Genomic DNA, 17,750 nt, shown 5'->3' with positions numbered 1-17,750 from the left:
TGGGAGGGGCGGGGGTTGAGTGGGAGGGGCGAGGGTGAGTGGGAGGGGCGAGGGAGGGTGGTGAGGGAGGGGGACGTCTCTACGGCCGCCATTTTTGTTGTCGCTTCTCTGAGGGCTGCAGCGGAGGCGACGGCGTCGGTGGCTGGCGGGGATCGACGGCGGCGAGAAATCGACGCTCGTAGTCGGGCGGATCCCGCTCGGGGGGGGGGGGGGAGGGGGAGGGTTGGGGACTGGGCGTTGGAGAGAATTTCTCACGAGAGGAGACAAGCATGCGGCATCGCGGTTAAATGTTGCGCCTCTCCATGCAGCCGCTTTTGCTCGGCCTGGTGCTGGCGGTGGCGGAGCGCGCGGGTGAGTTTCGCTTCGGATTTCCCAACGCGATTGGTTCGCGAGGCCCCCCCCCCCTCGCTCTTCAACGCCTCATTAACATAATCATGCACGAGGAGGACCAATGGGGATTGCTCGCTCGCTCGCTTTGACCGGCCCAGAGCTTGGCCAATGGCGAGCGAGGGCTCTGGCTGCGTGTTGCGCTGTGTGGAATGTTGGATAATCCTGCCTCGGTTTTCGGTGTCGGGTTTTTATGAAACCGCGTGCGCTTTGCGCGGAGTGGCCGTAGGACCACACCGTGTTTCGCGTGATTTTACTCCGGCATCTGCTTATTCATTCTTGCTAAGTCTTGTGTTTTTGAGGAGGGGAGGGGGGGAAGGCGATATACGTCGTTACAAAAAACCAACAACGCCGATGTTGCGCACGTTGAGTTGTACACTCAACACCGCCCACCCGCTCGCCCTGTGTACGTCTGATTTAATTGCGGGGAGCGGTGGCGTGGCGTTTAGCGCGACGCGCTCCGAACCCGGTGGCCAGAGTTCCGAGTCCCGCTCACGGCCAACACCGGCGAAGGGGATCTGAACCGGTCCTGGGCCTCTCCCCTAGGTCGACTCAGCCTCAAATGAAGTACCTGGCGTGGAAACATCGCCACTGGGGAGACAAAGGCGGGTCAGGTGGTGCTGGCCACCCCACTCGTGTGCCACAGTGTCGGCCGTCATAGGTGCTGCTCGCTAACAGCTCTTGCCCCAACAGTCTGTTCAGGCTACACGGGGGATTTTTGCGGCTTTAATTCCTCTGCACCGAACATATGGATGCCCTTCTGGGTTTGATGTGATGTTCGTGAATGACGAATGCCTTCAACCTCTCCGTAGTTTCACGGATGATGCCGCTTTCGCAGCTTGATTATGTATTGCTGCGTACAGATACAGTGATAGGCGTTTATAATCCACTTGTGTACTTCATAAAAAGCCAACCTCGTCATCACGTTGGCTTTAATGTAAATGCGATAGTTTGAATGATTGGATCGGACGTAGAATGTACTTAATAATGCACCAAATCCACCTACATTTGACCACTACGTTTTAGACCATAGCCTTTTTATTTTATGGCTTTCCAAGACACCACTGATGTGCGTCGCATGTACGCGTGCACAGCAAAAAACGCATCAAACGATGCAATTGGCAGCGAATGAACGTGATGTAATATCAATACACGCGCTGTTGTGTATATTAGTACGCCTGCATCGCTTCCAAAACACTACAATGTGGATTTACATAACGCCTAGAGGTGGCCGCATACTAAGACGCTGTACACAGAAGCGGTGGGCCCTGTTTTTTTTTTTTGGACTTGCACGGGTGGCTTGGAGTTTCAGACCACGGGGGCAGGAGAGGTAAATTACCGGACCCCTCCCGCCGAACAAAAATGTTGATCGAGGGATTCTACACAAAGCCTGGGTTCCTCATCCAGTCAACGCAGTGGGTTGTGTGCTTAATCCCTTCTTGTTCCTTCACCCGCAGTGGCGAGCGCAGTAATGGCAGGGCTGCACCCGTTACCATTTACAGTATATATATTTTTTATACCATTCATCTCTTTACTCTGCTGGACTTGACGCGCTTGCTAAAAGGTTTTTTGCGGCCCAATGGCATATGCCACGCAGGGGCCCAGGCCGCGAGTTCACTGACCGCTCAAAGCAAATGTTCTTTCAATTATCAATTATTCACACGGTTTGATTTATCGCCGGGAACGCTCGTGGTGTAGTCCCGTAAAGTGCACACAAAGTACCCTAATTAAAACTTGCTGCACGCCCATATTGAATGCACCACCGCATTGCCTAAAGTAGTGCAGTGCTGTATATATCCGCAGCTGCTGTCCGGTGACCACGTATTTTTGTGCGAGATGAATCCGTTGCAATTTTATCACGGGAAACGGTTAAGTGTTTTGTGAACGTTTACAGCTGTGAGCGTTTTCGTTTTGGAGCGTTTAGTTTTGATTCGGCTACGTACAGGGTAATGAACGTAGAACCGAATATTCGGATAGACCTAATCTATTCCATTAACTGCGGTGTTTTGTTGTTGTGCAATCCAGTGCGCTATCGGCAATATAAACAAAATGCTACACCTGGGTACACCCTCCTGCTGTACAGTTCACCCACCTACTTCCAAAAAATATGACTTTTAAGAGCACACTTGCAGGTTTTCGTGCTGTGCCATGTGCTTTACTGTAAAGAGAACAGCAACATGATTCGGTGATATGTTAGCAAACCCGTTGTATGACCTTTCGATATTTTGACCGGATCTCAATGATATTTGGGATTAATGTGAACTCTTATAAATAGCATGCCACACGGACTTTATTTTTCGTAGAAATTCTATTTAGTTTTTTTTGCGTGAGATTAATCCTTGTCACTGCATAACTGTTAACACGCTTTATGACATGAAAACGTGATCTTTGTAAACAAAAAAAATGTAGAACCATGACTATAATGAAATATACCACTGTGCTTTTGCCTCTTCCCCAGCTCCAGGAGAGGCACTGGCCAGGGCACCAGCAGGTAAGCGATGAGCTTTGCTGACTAATTTTCTTGGTTCAAGCAAGTTACTCTTAATGTCGTAATTTTTTTCGTTTTTGGGATTGTTGAACCCAAGAAAAATGTCGCAGCCCGCTTTTGAGCAGTGCCCATTGTCCGTGGTTGGGTTGTGCAGACTCTCGGTGCTCTTCAGACCAGTTTGCATGCTGGAGCGGCAAAATAAAGTGCATCCCACTCAGCTGGCAGTGCGATGGCTGGGCCTCCTGCGAAGACAACAGCGATGAAGCTAACTGCCCCGGTAAAGTTGTCAGTGTGTTTCCCCTTTAGTGTTTGCTTCATCATATGTATATTTGTCTTAAACGTCAAGGACACCTAGTTAATGTAATGACGTCTAAGTTACGTTACTGTGCTTTGGTTGAAGCTTTTGATAAAAAAGACCAGTCGTTTCTACATTCCCATGTGTTTACCAATGTGTTCAATTGGCATATGTTGTTGGTTCAGTCGTGCACTGTTTAAAGCCGACCAGTGTTAAGACTTCTTTTGAATTTAGCCTTCGAATTGGATATTGCTAATGGTTTAGACAACTCAGCAGTTTCTAGTCTTCAGTATGCCTCAATTAATTAATTATTCCATTACATATTCTTTGGTTCTTTCGGTAAAGTCACGTAGATAGAAAAAATAATAACAATAAAGTAATAAAAATGAAAATGAAGTGAAAAAGTCCATTGCATTTTAAGTTACAGGTTTTTAGAATAATTGTATAGTATGTGCTGCCATCTATGTGAAGATGGTCAAATTCCCTGTAAATGGCATCCTTTGATTTCTGTAGTGAGGAAAGTTCCATTCATTTATCTCGTCGTTCAAATTGAACAAAAGATGTGTGGTGCTGGAGACATTACTCGAGGGGATTATGGGTTTTAGTTTACTGAGCCTTTTACAGCCTTCATTGGTAGTGGTTTATTTTAAAGGAAAGCACAAGATTATTGTTTTCTTGATGGCCAAGATGGGTTTGCGTTTTGTAATTAATCTATGTTGACAGTTGAAGTTGCGCTTTACACATAGGGTAGTTTCCCCACTTGCAAAACCGTGAGGCCTTTTGTTATATTTGTTTTTAAAGTGCTGTATACCAATGCAAAATTTGGTTGTTTGTAGCCTTTTAGTGGCACATGGTGAGAATGTTCCCAATTGTTCAAATGCCTGTACATATTTCTTCAAGGCTATTTTCCCTTTCTACTGTGCTGGAAGATGCAAGTAGCAGTGTTGAACTACTTGTTTCCTTACAGGAGTAGCTGATGTTCAATTACATGGCACAACTACTCATTTCATTTTTTTTTGCAGGCTGAATTGTACAGAAATGTTACACTTAAGTTCTTAAACATTATCCTTGAGTCTCACTAAAGCTTGACTATTTTCATAAAATACACAAACGCTATTTTCGAATTTGATATATGTTTATAGTGAACATACATTTTTAGATTTTCCTAGTATGACACACATAATGCATCACCGATATGGAATATACGTTGATATTCTTTTACGTGGTTTTAATTTGTATCATAGTACCATAAATATTTGGTTGCAATGCATTTTTTAATACATGCCATTTACGTATTTATGACTTGCAAAAATAACTACTCGTTTAACCGTCATAGAAGATTTGTTTTTGTGCACCAGTATTTTCTAGTCAAAAAAACATTACGAGTGCCTCCAGATGTTCAACTTTTTTAAGCGACATAGCCAGGCTGAAATTTTTAATCAACTTATTTTCTAGATACACTTTTGCTGCAGTCAAATGTTTGCTCCAGAAATTAAGCACAGTGCACACATTTTAATGCAGTACCCTACTGAAGGGAGATTTAGAGTAAACAAAATATATATTATTTTTTATGGTATGCAAAAGATAAACATTTCTTGAATAAGTACCAATGAATAAAAATATTTTAAACCAAATACAGGTGGCATTTGTAATAATCACATTCCTTTAAGGAACTCATTCTCATGATTGAAAACGGCACGTGAAATGAACAGGGGTATTGTTTCTTTATCCATGAGTCATGGGCCTATATTTGATGTTACATTAATAGCATTTGGCATGTTTCCAATTAATGTTAAATTGTCATAGGTGGTTTATAAATGCTTTGTTTCCCACATCGTGAATGATCCAAATTCTTTCGGCTCAGTGATCCACTCGGCATATTCATATCACTTATAAATGAGAGTTATGTATACTCTTCTGGTTATTCAACATTACAATAGTTAACATTCCCTGACCCATATAAAGTAAAATAATGTCCTTGTTCTCTCCCCTGAAGGACCAACGGAAGAGGTGTGGATCTACCAGAGTAGAGACCGGCCAGAAAACAAAGGCCCACCAGGGGACAACTCCCGCCTGCAGACCACGTTTGGCCTCTCCTCAGACTCTCACAGTAAGCGTGACATTTTGGTCAAAACACACGTTTTTGACTGCTCGTTACTCAACAACATTTGACCAATTTGTCAAATGAACAAGTGTGCATCATAAGTTAACTACCAAACTTTAGTATTTTTATAAGAAAATTGCAAACATTGTATATTTAATGAAAGTAGTTGAATACAATTGAGACATCGGTGACTTTTGATGCTGCTTTATTTATACTAGAGATGAGTGATTCATACCAAGGTTGCTCATCTCTTAATCATGACTAATAAGTTGATGGGCCCTTTTTTGGTTAACCCAATGGGTTGTGTTTAAATCCGATTCCAATGAGCTGTTCACGTTTGATATAACTGCTCTGCTTTGAGATTCTAATTAAAGTTTACTTTATTTTATCCAAAAGCAATATAGCTGCTGACATGTGTGCACGGTTCACAGAGAAGTGCCCCTTGGGCTGGCGTTACTACGAGAGCACAGCCAGCTGCTATCGGGCATATGCGACTGCTGACAGCTACTGGGAGGCTGCCCAGCTTTGCGGGCAGGCCGGAGGCTACCTGGCTACTCTCACAAGTGACTTGGAGTTGCAGTTCATTTTGAGCCAGGACTGGGGACTGGAAGAGCGAGACGGTCTACCACGTGAGCATGGCAGGTCAGTTGCCGAGTATGAGGCTGAGAAAATGTAATATTTTATTTTAGAGTATGGTGTAAACCTGTGCATTTCTTTTAATTAAGACGAGCTGTGTTAACTTTCCTTTGTGCGTGCAGGTTTTGGGTAGGGTACCAATACATTGTCACAAACCGTAGTAAAAATTCACTGGAGGGCCACTGGCAAGAGGTTCAAGCATGGGGTAAGTATGCCACCAATTGTTGGCTTGCATTACATTTTATATTTTGTTTTAAAACCATTTAAATGTAATTGTAAAAGTTTCAAGCTGATTAATGGTCATGCAGCATTGTCTTGAAATGTGGTTGCATTTAGTGATGTCACATAGCTGAATATTATTTAAAATTCAGTTGCTTATTACTATTCCTGATGATTAAAAGTTTTATTTTCAATGCATTTTTGTTTTTATTACAACAACATGCTGACGTGACATACCACACGGAGAGGTTCCAACAACAGAAAAAAAATCTGCAAATATCCATTCTGGTGCATCAGAATGGCATGTTTTCAATGAATTTTACTTGTTGATTAACCATATTGCACTTGGAGAATAACTATTAATGTAAATTATTTTGTAGCTGTTAGAGGTATTTTATATTTGTTTTTATTGAACTTTTATACACATGTAAGAACTATTAAACACATGGATGTAAAGCAACTTTACATTTTAATTGATATCACGCTTTGCTCTGTCATTTAATTCCAATCGTTTATTTTTGTTTAAAGGAGTGGGCTCTCATCAAGAGGTGGTTCTTCCCCCAGACAAGGTAGTTAAAAATTTGTTTAATATTTGTCATCTTACTAAGTGTCACTGGCCTATTTTAAACACCATGATCAGGAGTGAATAATTCATCATTCTGACCCAAAATAATTTAATAACCACTGGCTGGCTTTACTTTTTTCCCCCCCTTTAAGGTGCCCACTTTTGGAGCAGCCATCTCAGAGCAGGCAGAGGTGCTGTGTGGCCAGCTGCAGTGCTTCCACTACCCAAGCTTGCGGCACCGTGGGCTGCACAGCTGGTATGCTGAGAACTGCAACCAGAAAGCTCCCTTCCTGTGCAAGCAAGGTAAGTCGCTGCTATTTGTATTTCTTAACATATTCCGAGATTAAAGCATGTCATTTACTTTGGGATGTTGCTGGTAAGTTCACAATTTCCAGCTGTAGTTTGTAATGTGTTGCCACTTATTTTACAATTTTCACATATTGGCCAGTTGGCTCAGAACACTCAGCTGGCATCACTGAGCATCCTGGGTTCACGTCCAGGAAGCCATCTATGATTAAACTTGAGAAACAAGTAAAGAGTGAATAATCTCAGCCCACTCGCCAATTACTGCCTGACAAAATCGTCGCATTAAATTTGCCTGTGCACTTGGGCAAAATTCCAGGGAAGAATTATTTTAGCTGAGAATTAAAAATATGTCACTCATGCAATTAAATTTACTGTCAGAGCAGGTGGGAAAGTGCTGTTCTGACTGTCTGAAATAAAGGTCACACTTGAAGGGATCTCAGAGGTGGGCTGTTATATAACACGAACATGATGCCCATATCACAATTGGGATATGTCAGGAATGGGTAATAAATGTGCACATTTTCACCGATTTCACACGGTTGGGAAATTGTAAAGCCAAATAGAATGGGCAACATCGGTAGCATGCTTAATACCTATAATTTACTTAAACATATATACTTTATGGTGTATACCTGTTGAACAAATAAAATCCTTCAGGTTTTCACGAGCATCAATGAATCTCCCCCCCCCCCATGTTGTGGGTGCAATTGCAGAAAAGACGTGCATCGACATCCGAGAGAACGTGGTGGTTGAGGGCCAAGACTTCACGCCGCGAGGCAGTGACCCGTGCCTCATGTGCAAGTGTCACAAGGGCGAAGCCGAGACGTGCATCGCTGCCTTGTGCGAGCGTCCCCAGGCCTGCCAGCGTTTCCAAATGGACCCTCGTGAATGCTGCAAGTTTACCTGCCTTGACCCAGGTGGCTTACACACGCAGCTTTGCATCCACAACCCACTACAAATTACTGAACACCAGAAATGTGGCCGATTCAAAGAATAAACCTGATGTTGCTATAAAGGGCAGCTGTTGAGAATTTTATTCAGTGAGTGCTCTTTACCACCCATAGGAACATGATCCAATGAATGGACTTATGAATCCAACGTTGATTTGAAATAATTGTGAGCTGCCATTATTGCTGGAAGGTTTGTGTTTTTCTCATGTCCCTCTGGTTTTGGTGGCGTTTGTGTGCAGCTGGTGGTAGCTTCCTGGATGGGATGGCAAGTGGAATGCGTCTCATCGTGAGCTGCATCTCCTCCTTCCTCATTCTCTCTCTCCTCCTCTTCCTGGTGCACCGTCTGCGCCAGCGGAGACGCGAGCACATCGAGTCGCTCATAGGCGCCAACTGTGAGTTTATTTGCATACCCCAACCACAATTGACACTCAACACCAAATGACTTAACAGAATTCTACAATCACATCCAAAGGGTATTACATAGCAATCACAGTAATTTACCCAGTATTATTCTAATTGCTTAAAACATTTTTGGCCACTTCAAATGTATTGAGCCATATCCTATTTTAGTCTTACGTTAATGCCACATGTTTAGGATATTCCAAGTTCACCGATTTATTTTCGGGTGTAGCCCTTAATTGCAAATGAGAATCAACATTTTAATGCGCATTGTATTTAGCTAAATTTGCCACACTGTAAAGAAATTATTGCAATCAACCCTAAATTTACAGTTTATCAAGGGGTTGGATAAATAATTATTACAGCATTAATGGGTTTCAGTTTGTTACAACATCCTCCTTTACATTTAAGTGTTCTACAAAATTTTACTTTAGGTAGTTGTATACACAAAAATGCACATTTTTTTTACAGGATTAAAACATTGCTTGAGTGTTTATTTTTAAATATTTACAATTAATGCTTTAGGGCTACTCAGCATTTAGGGTTGTGGGTCCTTTGTGTAGTATAAGACACGTGTTAGCAGGCTAAATCTAGTATCACTAGCTTTTTTGCCCGTCCAAGGACGGGTTTATATTGCAGTAAATCTGAAATGTTCAAGAGAAAAATTGTTCAGCTCATGATTATTAATGAGGGGGGGGGGGTTGCCCCATGTGGAGTGACGTTACCCGCTAATGGTTATTGGGGAGGGGTGCGGAATTTGGAGTGACGTCACCCGCTCATGATTATTGAGGGGAGCAGCATGTGGAGTGCGCGACCTTCTTGTGCTTGTGTAAATTTCCACGCGGACATGAATATTAATGAAGGAGGGAGGCCTCTTTTGCAGTGACGTCACACACAGATGTAGCACTGCTGCGTAGATATATTTTTCAGCGTAACTTTCTGTAAAGAAACGTCATATTTGAAGCGACTTTGCATAATACATTATTTAATTCAGCTCGACCTTCCTCTTGTGTTCATGCAAAAATCCACTCATGAATATTAATGAGGGGCGGTGGGCTTCATGTGGAGTGACGTCACGCGCAGGACGGACAGATATTTCTGGTTGAACACATTCCTGCGGAGAGGGCTGGTAGTCAATTTTGAAGTAATTATGAAGTAATTATGTACGGATATTTAAGCCAAACTTGTTAGGGTCGTGCGTAGAAGAAAGCAAAATGAAAAGTGAGCAGAATTATAAAACGACGCCAGAAAGTGCAGTGTATTATCCCCTGCCTCCTGTGAATTAATCCCGGTTGGGCTTCCAGTCCATATAAGGGCACCACGGGGTGACCAGCCCCTCCCCACCCAGCCCCACCCCACCCCTCCGACGTGGACAGACATACACAATTAATCCCCTGCCTCCTGTGAATTAATCCCGGTTGGGCTTCCAGTCCACTACGTTTCCTACCAGTATTATAATAGGTAATTGCCCTTGATACAAATTCAAACAGTGTGTGAACTTTGTTCTGCAAACCTAGAGGACCGAGTTTAATTCATAACAGTTAACATCAAGCGTGTTTATCTGAATTGGTACTCGGCCTCCGAGGTTGACTGCCTGAAGTACCCGATGCGCTGAGTAAACATCCATATTGGGGAGACTAAAGTGGCCAGGAATTTTTTTTTATATCTTGTTCCACCAGTCCATAATGCTATAAGAGCGACGTTTGTCTTTTTGTGCAGTGCACCACCTAGGTTTGGGTCGAGGCCGCATGCATGGTTTTGAGTTGGGCCCCGAGTCACTGGGCACAGGCTTCACGCCACTGCACCTCTCAGACGACGGTGAGGGTGGAGCCTTCCATTTCAGCGAACCGCCCCCGCCCTACACGGCTTACAAGTCTCCCGACTCACCCCCGCCTCCTGAGGATCCTCCACCAGCCTACGAACTGGCAGTCAGCACTGCCCCGACACCGGCTGCTGATACCGGTGTGTGTGCGCAGCACCAGCCACGGAGAAGTGAGGGGGGTTGGTAGAGATGGGTAGAGGGTAGGAAAGTGGGGTCGGCAACTAAAAGGCGCCTGCTACTTCATACCATCACCCTGTGAGCTGGCCAAGCCACACCAACACACCTTCATACCAAATGTAACGCCTACTCCAATGCACATCTTCGCCAGCGTGACTTTTGCAATGTTTAAGACACCCTGTTTCTTGGCAAGGGTTTGTACCTCCTGACTTAGAAGTCACCAGCTGTTACTTTCACACAGTCTCACTGGGCATGGGTCCCAGCGGTGGGCTGGTGGAATGTGAGTTGGTAAAGCTTGACAGCCCCTGGTGTAGATTACATACTGGTGTCACACTCTTGGTGTCCAATATGAAAATGTTAATATCATGGCTTGGGAGATTGAAGCCCTCCTGAAGGTATTAATGTACTCTCCTCCAGCATCTCTTGAGATATTTATACAGACCTATTGCAGATGTCAGTTTTGGTAAGAAATCTTCATGAACTGTACGAGACAATGTTCACTTAATGACCAGGGAACCAAAAAAATTACACGGTCAAAAAATATTAATTAGGCATTCTGCACCTCCACATCCATGCTGCCAAAAGGTACTCTTAAGGCAGTGGTTCTTAATCTTTACTACAGCTTTACACCTCTTTGGGTTTTCAACCATTAAAAAAAGTGTTTATAAATACGTAGGTTTGACGAAACAAAATCGTTGTGTTTACGTGCCCGTGCTTATTTTGTGTTTCATGTCTCGCACGTCTATGAAGGGCATCTCACAGCCCCGCGGGGTTATGCGCGCACCCCAGGTTAAGAACCACTGCTCCAAGGTGTGTGCACATGCCCTTGTGTTCCTTTTAGGCGATGGGGAACGCTACCACCGCCTCGTAGCAGATGACGCAGGGATGGCACTGGGCTGTGGTCCCGAGGGGCCGGTGCACCCCGAGGCGGGCAGCACAGCCGTCGCCGTGGTGTCTCCGTGCGCCGATGGCAGCGCGATGGCCCTGCTAATGTCTCAGCCCAACAGTGATGGTGCCGAAGATGCCGCGGCGGTAGAAGCAGCCTGCACTGGGGAGGGACGCCTCGCACGCAGCAAGAGTAGCCAGAGTGCTGCATCTGTCAGTACAGCGGTGTGATCATCATCATCATCATCACCACCACCACCTCTTAGTTTCTTCACTTATTTTCTTTCTATTTTTCTGTCATCGCCCCAAAAGTATTTTAAAACACACCATTACTGTTACGTTACGTTCTTCAACTATGAAAGTGTTAGGTTGCAGTCTCCTGGGCTGCAGAGTGGGGTTCTCAGTGAGTGTGTGCAGTTGAAGCATTTTCAGAATGGCTGTCGAAGTTGTGGTGCTCATGTGACAGTGTTTTGATGCCTATGGGCATATATGTCATGAGCATGGTAATTTGGCAGCTCTGACAATGATACGGGAGCTGTGTTTTCTGCTCCATGAGGTCAAAATTGAGTTTCATGTGCAAATTAAATAATATTCTCCTTTGCAGGTTTAATTCTGCTGTACAACTTATTTTACTGCTGATGAGAGCCTTGTAAACAAACTATCCTTAATGACCAAGAAATTGTGTAAAAATGCTTAAACTTTAATACTTACGTAGGCTAACCGATTAATTTTGTAGTGCTGCCATCACATTGTGACACTGATTTAAAGCTTTCGTAACTGCAGGGATTCATATTCTTGGTTCTTTCGGTAAAGTCACGTAGAAGGGAAACAATAAAATAATAAAAACATAAACAATACAATTCTCACGACGTTTCGACTGCAACACAAGCAATCATCATTAGGTGTGAAAACCACAAGAAAATTTGAAAAAGTGGCGGTTATTTTTAACGTTAGCACCACGGAGAGCGATTTGACAGTTTGTTCAGATGGACGAGTCCATCTATGTTCGGAAAAGAGGAGGGGGGAGACGAAAAATAATGGATGCGGTCTGAAAGCCACCTTAAGCGTGATCAATCAATTAAGACCCGAAATGGTTCATCAAATCGTCTCTGTGTTTGTATATGTGGATAGCCTCATGAACGAATCTCTCATGGTAGCCAGATGGCTTGCAAAGAACCTCTGTCTTGGAGAAGTTAATGTCATGTGAATCTACTGAATCATAACAGTGATCTGCCACAGCCGAGGTGTTGGTCCTACCGTGTTTCAGGTCTGCTTTGTGTTCACGAATGCGGTCCGAGACATGTCGTTTGGTTTCTCCAATGTAACTACTACCACAGAGGCAACTTAGTTTGTAGACGCCAGGGTACTGTATGTCCGGAATCACATCTTTTACAGACGGAACCAGATCACTCCAACCATGAAGAAGGATCCTCTTGAGGAGCCTTTCAAAACCATCACTTTACCCTACATTGCGGGGATCACAAAAAAGATCTCCAAAATCTTGAATAAACACAAGATCCAGGTCCGATTCAACACATTACATAAAATCTGTGATCTGGTTCCGTCTGTAAAAGATGTGATTCCGGACATACAGTACCCTGGCGTCTACAAACTAAGTTGCCTCTGTGGTAGTAGTTACATTGGAGAAACCAAACGACATGTCTCGGACCGCATTCGTGAACACAAAGCAGACCTGAAACACGGTAGGACCAACACCTCGGCCGTGGCAGATCACTGTTATAATTCAGTAGGTTCACATGACATTGACTTCTCCAAGACAGAGGTTCTTTGCAAGCCATCTGGCTACCATGAGAGATTCGTTCATGAGGCTATCCACATATACAAACAGAGACAATTTCAACCGAGAAGATGGATTCTGGCCACTTTTTTTTTTCAAACGAAACGTCGTGAGAATTTTTTCGGGTCTTAATTGATTGTTTACGCTTAAGGTGGCTTTCAGACCGCATCCATTATTTTTCCGTCTCCCCCCTCTTTTCTGAACATAGATGGACTCGTCCATCTGAACAAACTGTCAAATCGCTCTCCGTGGTGCTAACGTAAAAAAACCGCCACTTTTTTCAAAATTTCTTGTGGTTTTCACACCTAATGATGATTGCTTGTGTTGCAGTCGAAACGTCGTGAGAATTTTATTTTGTTTCCCTTCTACGTGACTTTACCAAAAGAACCAAGAATATTGTGACACTGGTTTATAAGGAGGTATGACATGCATGGTTATCATGCCATTCCCCATCATATAACGTAATAAAAACAGCTGTAAGTTACCAATTTCCATATATTCACGTGAGATAAATCAATGTTTCCTATTCTATAGAATTTCAATTCAGCATGCTCGTGCAACAGTGTAATCACGATTTGCCAGGCAACGAAAGTATCCCAGGTAGTTTTCAGTGTTTACGGGAACTCTGGAGTCGTCATGTGCATCACCATGGATAATTAATCTGGCAACCAGCAAAATATAATTTTAGCATATTCATAGTCTGAGAGAAACATTTTTTTATTTTCTGTAATCATAAAGTGAAAGGACATTTAAATTCCTTAGAATTTCATTATTTTAACATTACCCTACCTCTGCCAGATGGGTTTCACTTGGTACAAAACGAACAAAGTGTAAATAACAGTGGTATTCCATAGGAATAATTTAAAATCTAAACTTGACCTTGGTACTAAACATGTTTTATCAGGTTTGTTTTAAAACTGCAATGTATTTGTGGCATGTTTAAAATTGTAACCTTCGTAGTAGTGACATGAATATCAACTCTGTTAACTTCTTGCTTTTACCATATTCAGTTTCCTTTTAACATACTCTTAACACTAATTATTTGGTTAGCACACTTTTTTTTTACTAAACGACACATTCCCCAACAAAAAGCTAAAATCGAGTGATGGCGATCATTCAGGCTCACGCGATTTTACTCAAGTTACTTGGGTGTTCCAATATCACCAGGCATTGGCCCCAGCTAAAATAATACTCGCCGACGTCACGAGCTTGCTTGGTTTCCCTCCACACATACCTTGATGGGCATGTGGGCGACCGGGTATGGCACTTTCACTTCGAACATTCGCGAAGTTTACACTTGCATTCCAAGGTACACGAGGCAAAGCGGCCTCTAAAGCATGATTGAAATTTGGGGTAGTGGGGGGGGCAGTGCTAATTAAGCAGGTGGTGTTTCGATTTAAAGCTTTCGTGACTGCAAGGATTCATCTTCTTTGGTTCTTTCGGTAAAGTCACGTAGAATGAGAATAAAATAAATTGATAAAATAACACAATAATATTCTCACGACGTTTCGGCCACAACACAAGCGGCCTTCATCAGGTGAAGGGACGTGACTGTCTGGAGGACAGCGCTGTTGTGGCCAAAACGTCGTGAGAATATTATTGTGTTATTTTATTTTATCAATTTATTATTTTATTCTCATTCTACGTGAATTTAACGAAAGAACCAAAGAAGAAGCAGGTGGTGGTTTAGGATTATTCCCATGAGTTGTCATTTTGGGAAACTTAGTATTGATCAAAAACCATTTGTTTTCACCCAAGCAAGGAGATTTGTAAACAAAAGTTAAGCAAAAGTGTTGCAAAATTATAATTTTGACAAAAACACTTTTTGGTTGTATTTGCTGTGGTGATTGGTGAAGTTTTTTTCCATGCCTATATTGTCATGTGGACATAGGAACTTGCAGTACAAATTTGGTGTTTGTGGATTGTCTCAAATGTGGCACCTTTTTACACGATAGAATTTCAGTGATACATTTCTCGCAATGCACTTTCCTCGTAAAATGTCTTCTGACCACAACTGTATAAGTCATGCCATTCAATAATAATGACATTGGTAGTTACACTGGATAAAGATGGGTCATCTGTAATAGTTCCTTTTCGTGAGTGTACAAATAGTGCTCTGGTGGAACAATGCTCCTAATTCTTAAATTTCTTAAAGGAAATGCACAGTTCAGGGACGATCAGGGTAGTGAGGGACATCTACGCCCATGGACATTGCAGATGACTTGCAGATTTTAATTTACGAGGTGTTTGTTGCTGTAGTTTTTAGTTTATAATGTGACATTGATGCTAGAGTGTGTATATATAATTCATTACCCTTCCAGTACCAGAAGTAGCAATCGTGTACTGTTTTTCTGCATAGGAATGTTAAATGGCTTAGCACCGAGCTAGGCATACGTATTGTGTGGAGTTTATTGAAAGCTGCTTATGATTGCTTGCTATGTTGTAGCGTTAAGAGTCAAGGTAGGGATTTGTAAATGAGTTGTGGCATGCAGCAGGATGGCAGTTAAAGGTTTATATCAAGTAATCCACAAGCTTTGCTTTTGTGCTGCGAGCATTCAGAAACTACGTTGCAGTTTGTGTTTCTTGCACATTCGTGTGCATCATGAGCTTGGCTGCGTTATGGCCTGGATCATTGCATTGGCTAGTTGCGCGCCATTTCATGTAAACACCATTTTTTTAAAAAGTAAAATTGAAATGTACATTTGAATCCGATGTGTAGCTGTTCAGATTGTACCAATCTTACAATGTTTTTTTTTTGCATCTTGCAGCATGTGGCACATTTTTATTGCATTGTCCTGTGTTGAAGTCCATTTATTTAACCGAATATTGCCACCCAGTACAACTTTGGTGTAGTATTAATAAATCACTTCTCAATGCAGATACTGTTGAGCTTGAGTAGCAAGGCATGTGCTGCTACAACCCAGAAGACTTGCATTTCAGAGCCCATTTGTGTATTTTAGAATCTTTGCAGCTGCTGTAATGCTAGTGAATTAGAATGCACCCGTTTTTAAATGTAATTGATTAAATTTAGTTTCAATGGTTTATCTAAATTAGCACTATTTAATTAACATAGGTTTTTATAAGTGACAAGATTAATCATTGTATAGAGGCTTTTGTTGGGCTACACATTGCTGTCCCATAAACTTAATAAGCAGTACTGTATATCCTTTAGGGTTCAGTGGAAGAAGGGTATGTGGCAGACTTGTGATACTGAAGGCATACATGTAAATGCAGATCCAATTGTAAGTTGTATATACAGTATATATGAAGGTCATTGCTATGTAATGGGTTACAGCATCAACAGTCACCAATGATGTCCAAACATGAAATAAAACTAGAAACGTATCAACCTGTGTATACAATTCCTATTTATATGAAGATTTATAGAAATATTGGTAACTAATTCTGTGGTATTTTCTTTTTGCAACACAAGGCATCGCCACTTTGTGGTTTGACATTGCACACCATCCTAGACTGAATGACACTGTTAACACTTCACACCCATGATCATAGGTTAATTCTGTTTAAAGAGAACAAGTTTGCTTTTTAAAACCAACCCTTGTAGCACATCAAAATTGGCCCTTGGGTGTATTAACTAATTTTTGTAGTGGTTACTGGCATTTCGGGCTATTTAAGATGAAGCCATGAACCTCCATCCCAAAAAGGACTTCAATTGCATCTACCAAATGCCACAATCTTTTTTGGAGTGCAACCACAGCTAATAGTTACCAAGGAACCACATTGTGAAGCTGTATACTCCCATAAAGGAATACACTGGTGATCCTCTGAGACCTGTACACATCTTTAAGCTCACTCGTGGGAATGTCCATATCTTTAAAGAATGTGAGCTCTACACACAATCTAGCCTGGTTAAAACCAGGATGGATCGTAAGCAGGCTAGCCTGAAAGTTTCTAACCAGCACATGTTATATTCGATGGGTCCACGTTTCACAAGCGTAGAGGACGGAGGGCATCAACGGCTGAGAAGCCCCAAAGCTTTGTGTGGAGCAACAGACCAGGTAGCTTCGACACACGCAGCAGATGAAAATATATACTGCCCGACTGTTTCGAAGTGAGACCTCTGCTCTCAAACTGGAGCAAGTAATAAGTACTCGACCCAGGTTTGGGAAACTCCCCACTTGAATACAGTGAGAGGAAAAAAGTATTTGATCCCCTGCTGATTTTTGTACGTGTGGCAACTCGAACCTTCAGCTCCCTCCACAAATTGTCTATGGGATTAAGGTCTGGAGACTGGCTAGGTCACTCCAGGACCTTAATGTGCTTCTCCATGAGCCACTCCTTTGTTGCCTTAGCCGTGTGTTTTGGGTCATTGTCATGCTGGAATACCCATCCACGACCCATTTTCAATGCCCTGGCTGAGGGAAGGAGGTTCTCACCCAAGATTTGACGGTACATGGCCCCGTTCATTTGATGCGGTGAAGTTGTCCTGTCCCCTTAGCAGAAAAACACCCCCAAAGCATAATGTTTCCACCTCCATGTTTGACGGTGGGGATGGTGTTCTTGGGGTCATAGGCAGCATTCTTCCTCCAAACACGGCGAGTTGAGTTGATACCAAAGAGCTCCATTTTGGTTTTATCTGACCACAACACTTTCACCCAGTTGTCCTCTGAATCATTCAGATGTTCATTGGCAAACTTCAGACGGGCATGTATGTGCTTTCTTGAGCAGGGGGACCTTGCGGGCGCTGCAGGATGTTAC

At 42.8% G+C, this 17,750-nt stretch overlaps 1 protein-coding gene across 1 annotated transcript; it reads left to right on the top strand.

The window, feature by feature from the left end:
- The first annotated feature begins 104 nt into the window (after nt 1-104).
- DGCR2 (DiGeorge syndrome critical region gene 2) lies at nt 105-16,376 on the top strand. Its single transcript, XM_032947112.2, has 12 exons — nt 105-351; nt 2,846-2,878; nt 3,030-3,152; nt 5,167-5,280; nt 5,706-5,916; nt 6,033-6,115; nt 6,658-6,698; nt 6,847-6,997; nt 7,714-7,917; nt 8,190-8,342; nt 10,069-10,311; nt 11,190-16,376. Exons 1-12 carry the CDS (start codon nt 288-290, stop codon nt 11,462-11,464), a joined length of 1,695 nt encoding a protein of 564 aa, XP_032803003.1. The 5' UTR covers nt 105-287; the 3' UTR covers nt 11,465-16,376.
- Nucleotides 16,377-17,750: the final 1,374 nt, after the last annotated feature.

The sequence above is a fragment of the Petromyzon marinus genome, chromosome 5 (genome assembly GCF_048934315.1).
Source record: "Petromyzon marinus isolate PM22_M1 ecotype Great Lakes invasive population chromosome 5, UKy_Petmar_22M1.pri1.0, whole genome shotgun sequence".
NCBI lineage: Eukaryota > Metazoa > Chordata > Hyperoartia > Petromyzontiformes > Petromyzontidae > Petromyzon > Petromyzon marinus.
Note: the sequence above shows the minus strand (reverse complement) of the source record. Positions and strands in the feature narration are given on the sequence as shown.

Excerpts from the sequence above, each read along its gene's own strand:
- DGCR2 (XM_032947112.2), top strand. The coding sequence starts at position 288 with ATGTTGCGCCTCTCCATGCAGCCGCTTTTGCTCGGCCTGGTGCTGGCG. Across the intron at positions 2,879-3,029 it reads ACTGGCCAGGGCACCAGCAG|ACTCTCGGTGCTCTTCAGAC; the intron begins GTAAGCGATGAG and ends TGGGTTGTGCAG. Across the intron at positions 5,917-6,032 it reads CTACCACGTGAGCATGGCAG|GTTTTGGGTAGGGTACCAAT; the intron begins GTCAGTTGCCGA and ends TTGTGCGTGCAG.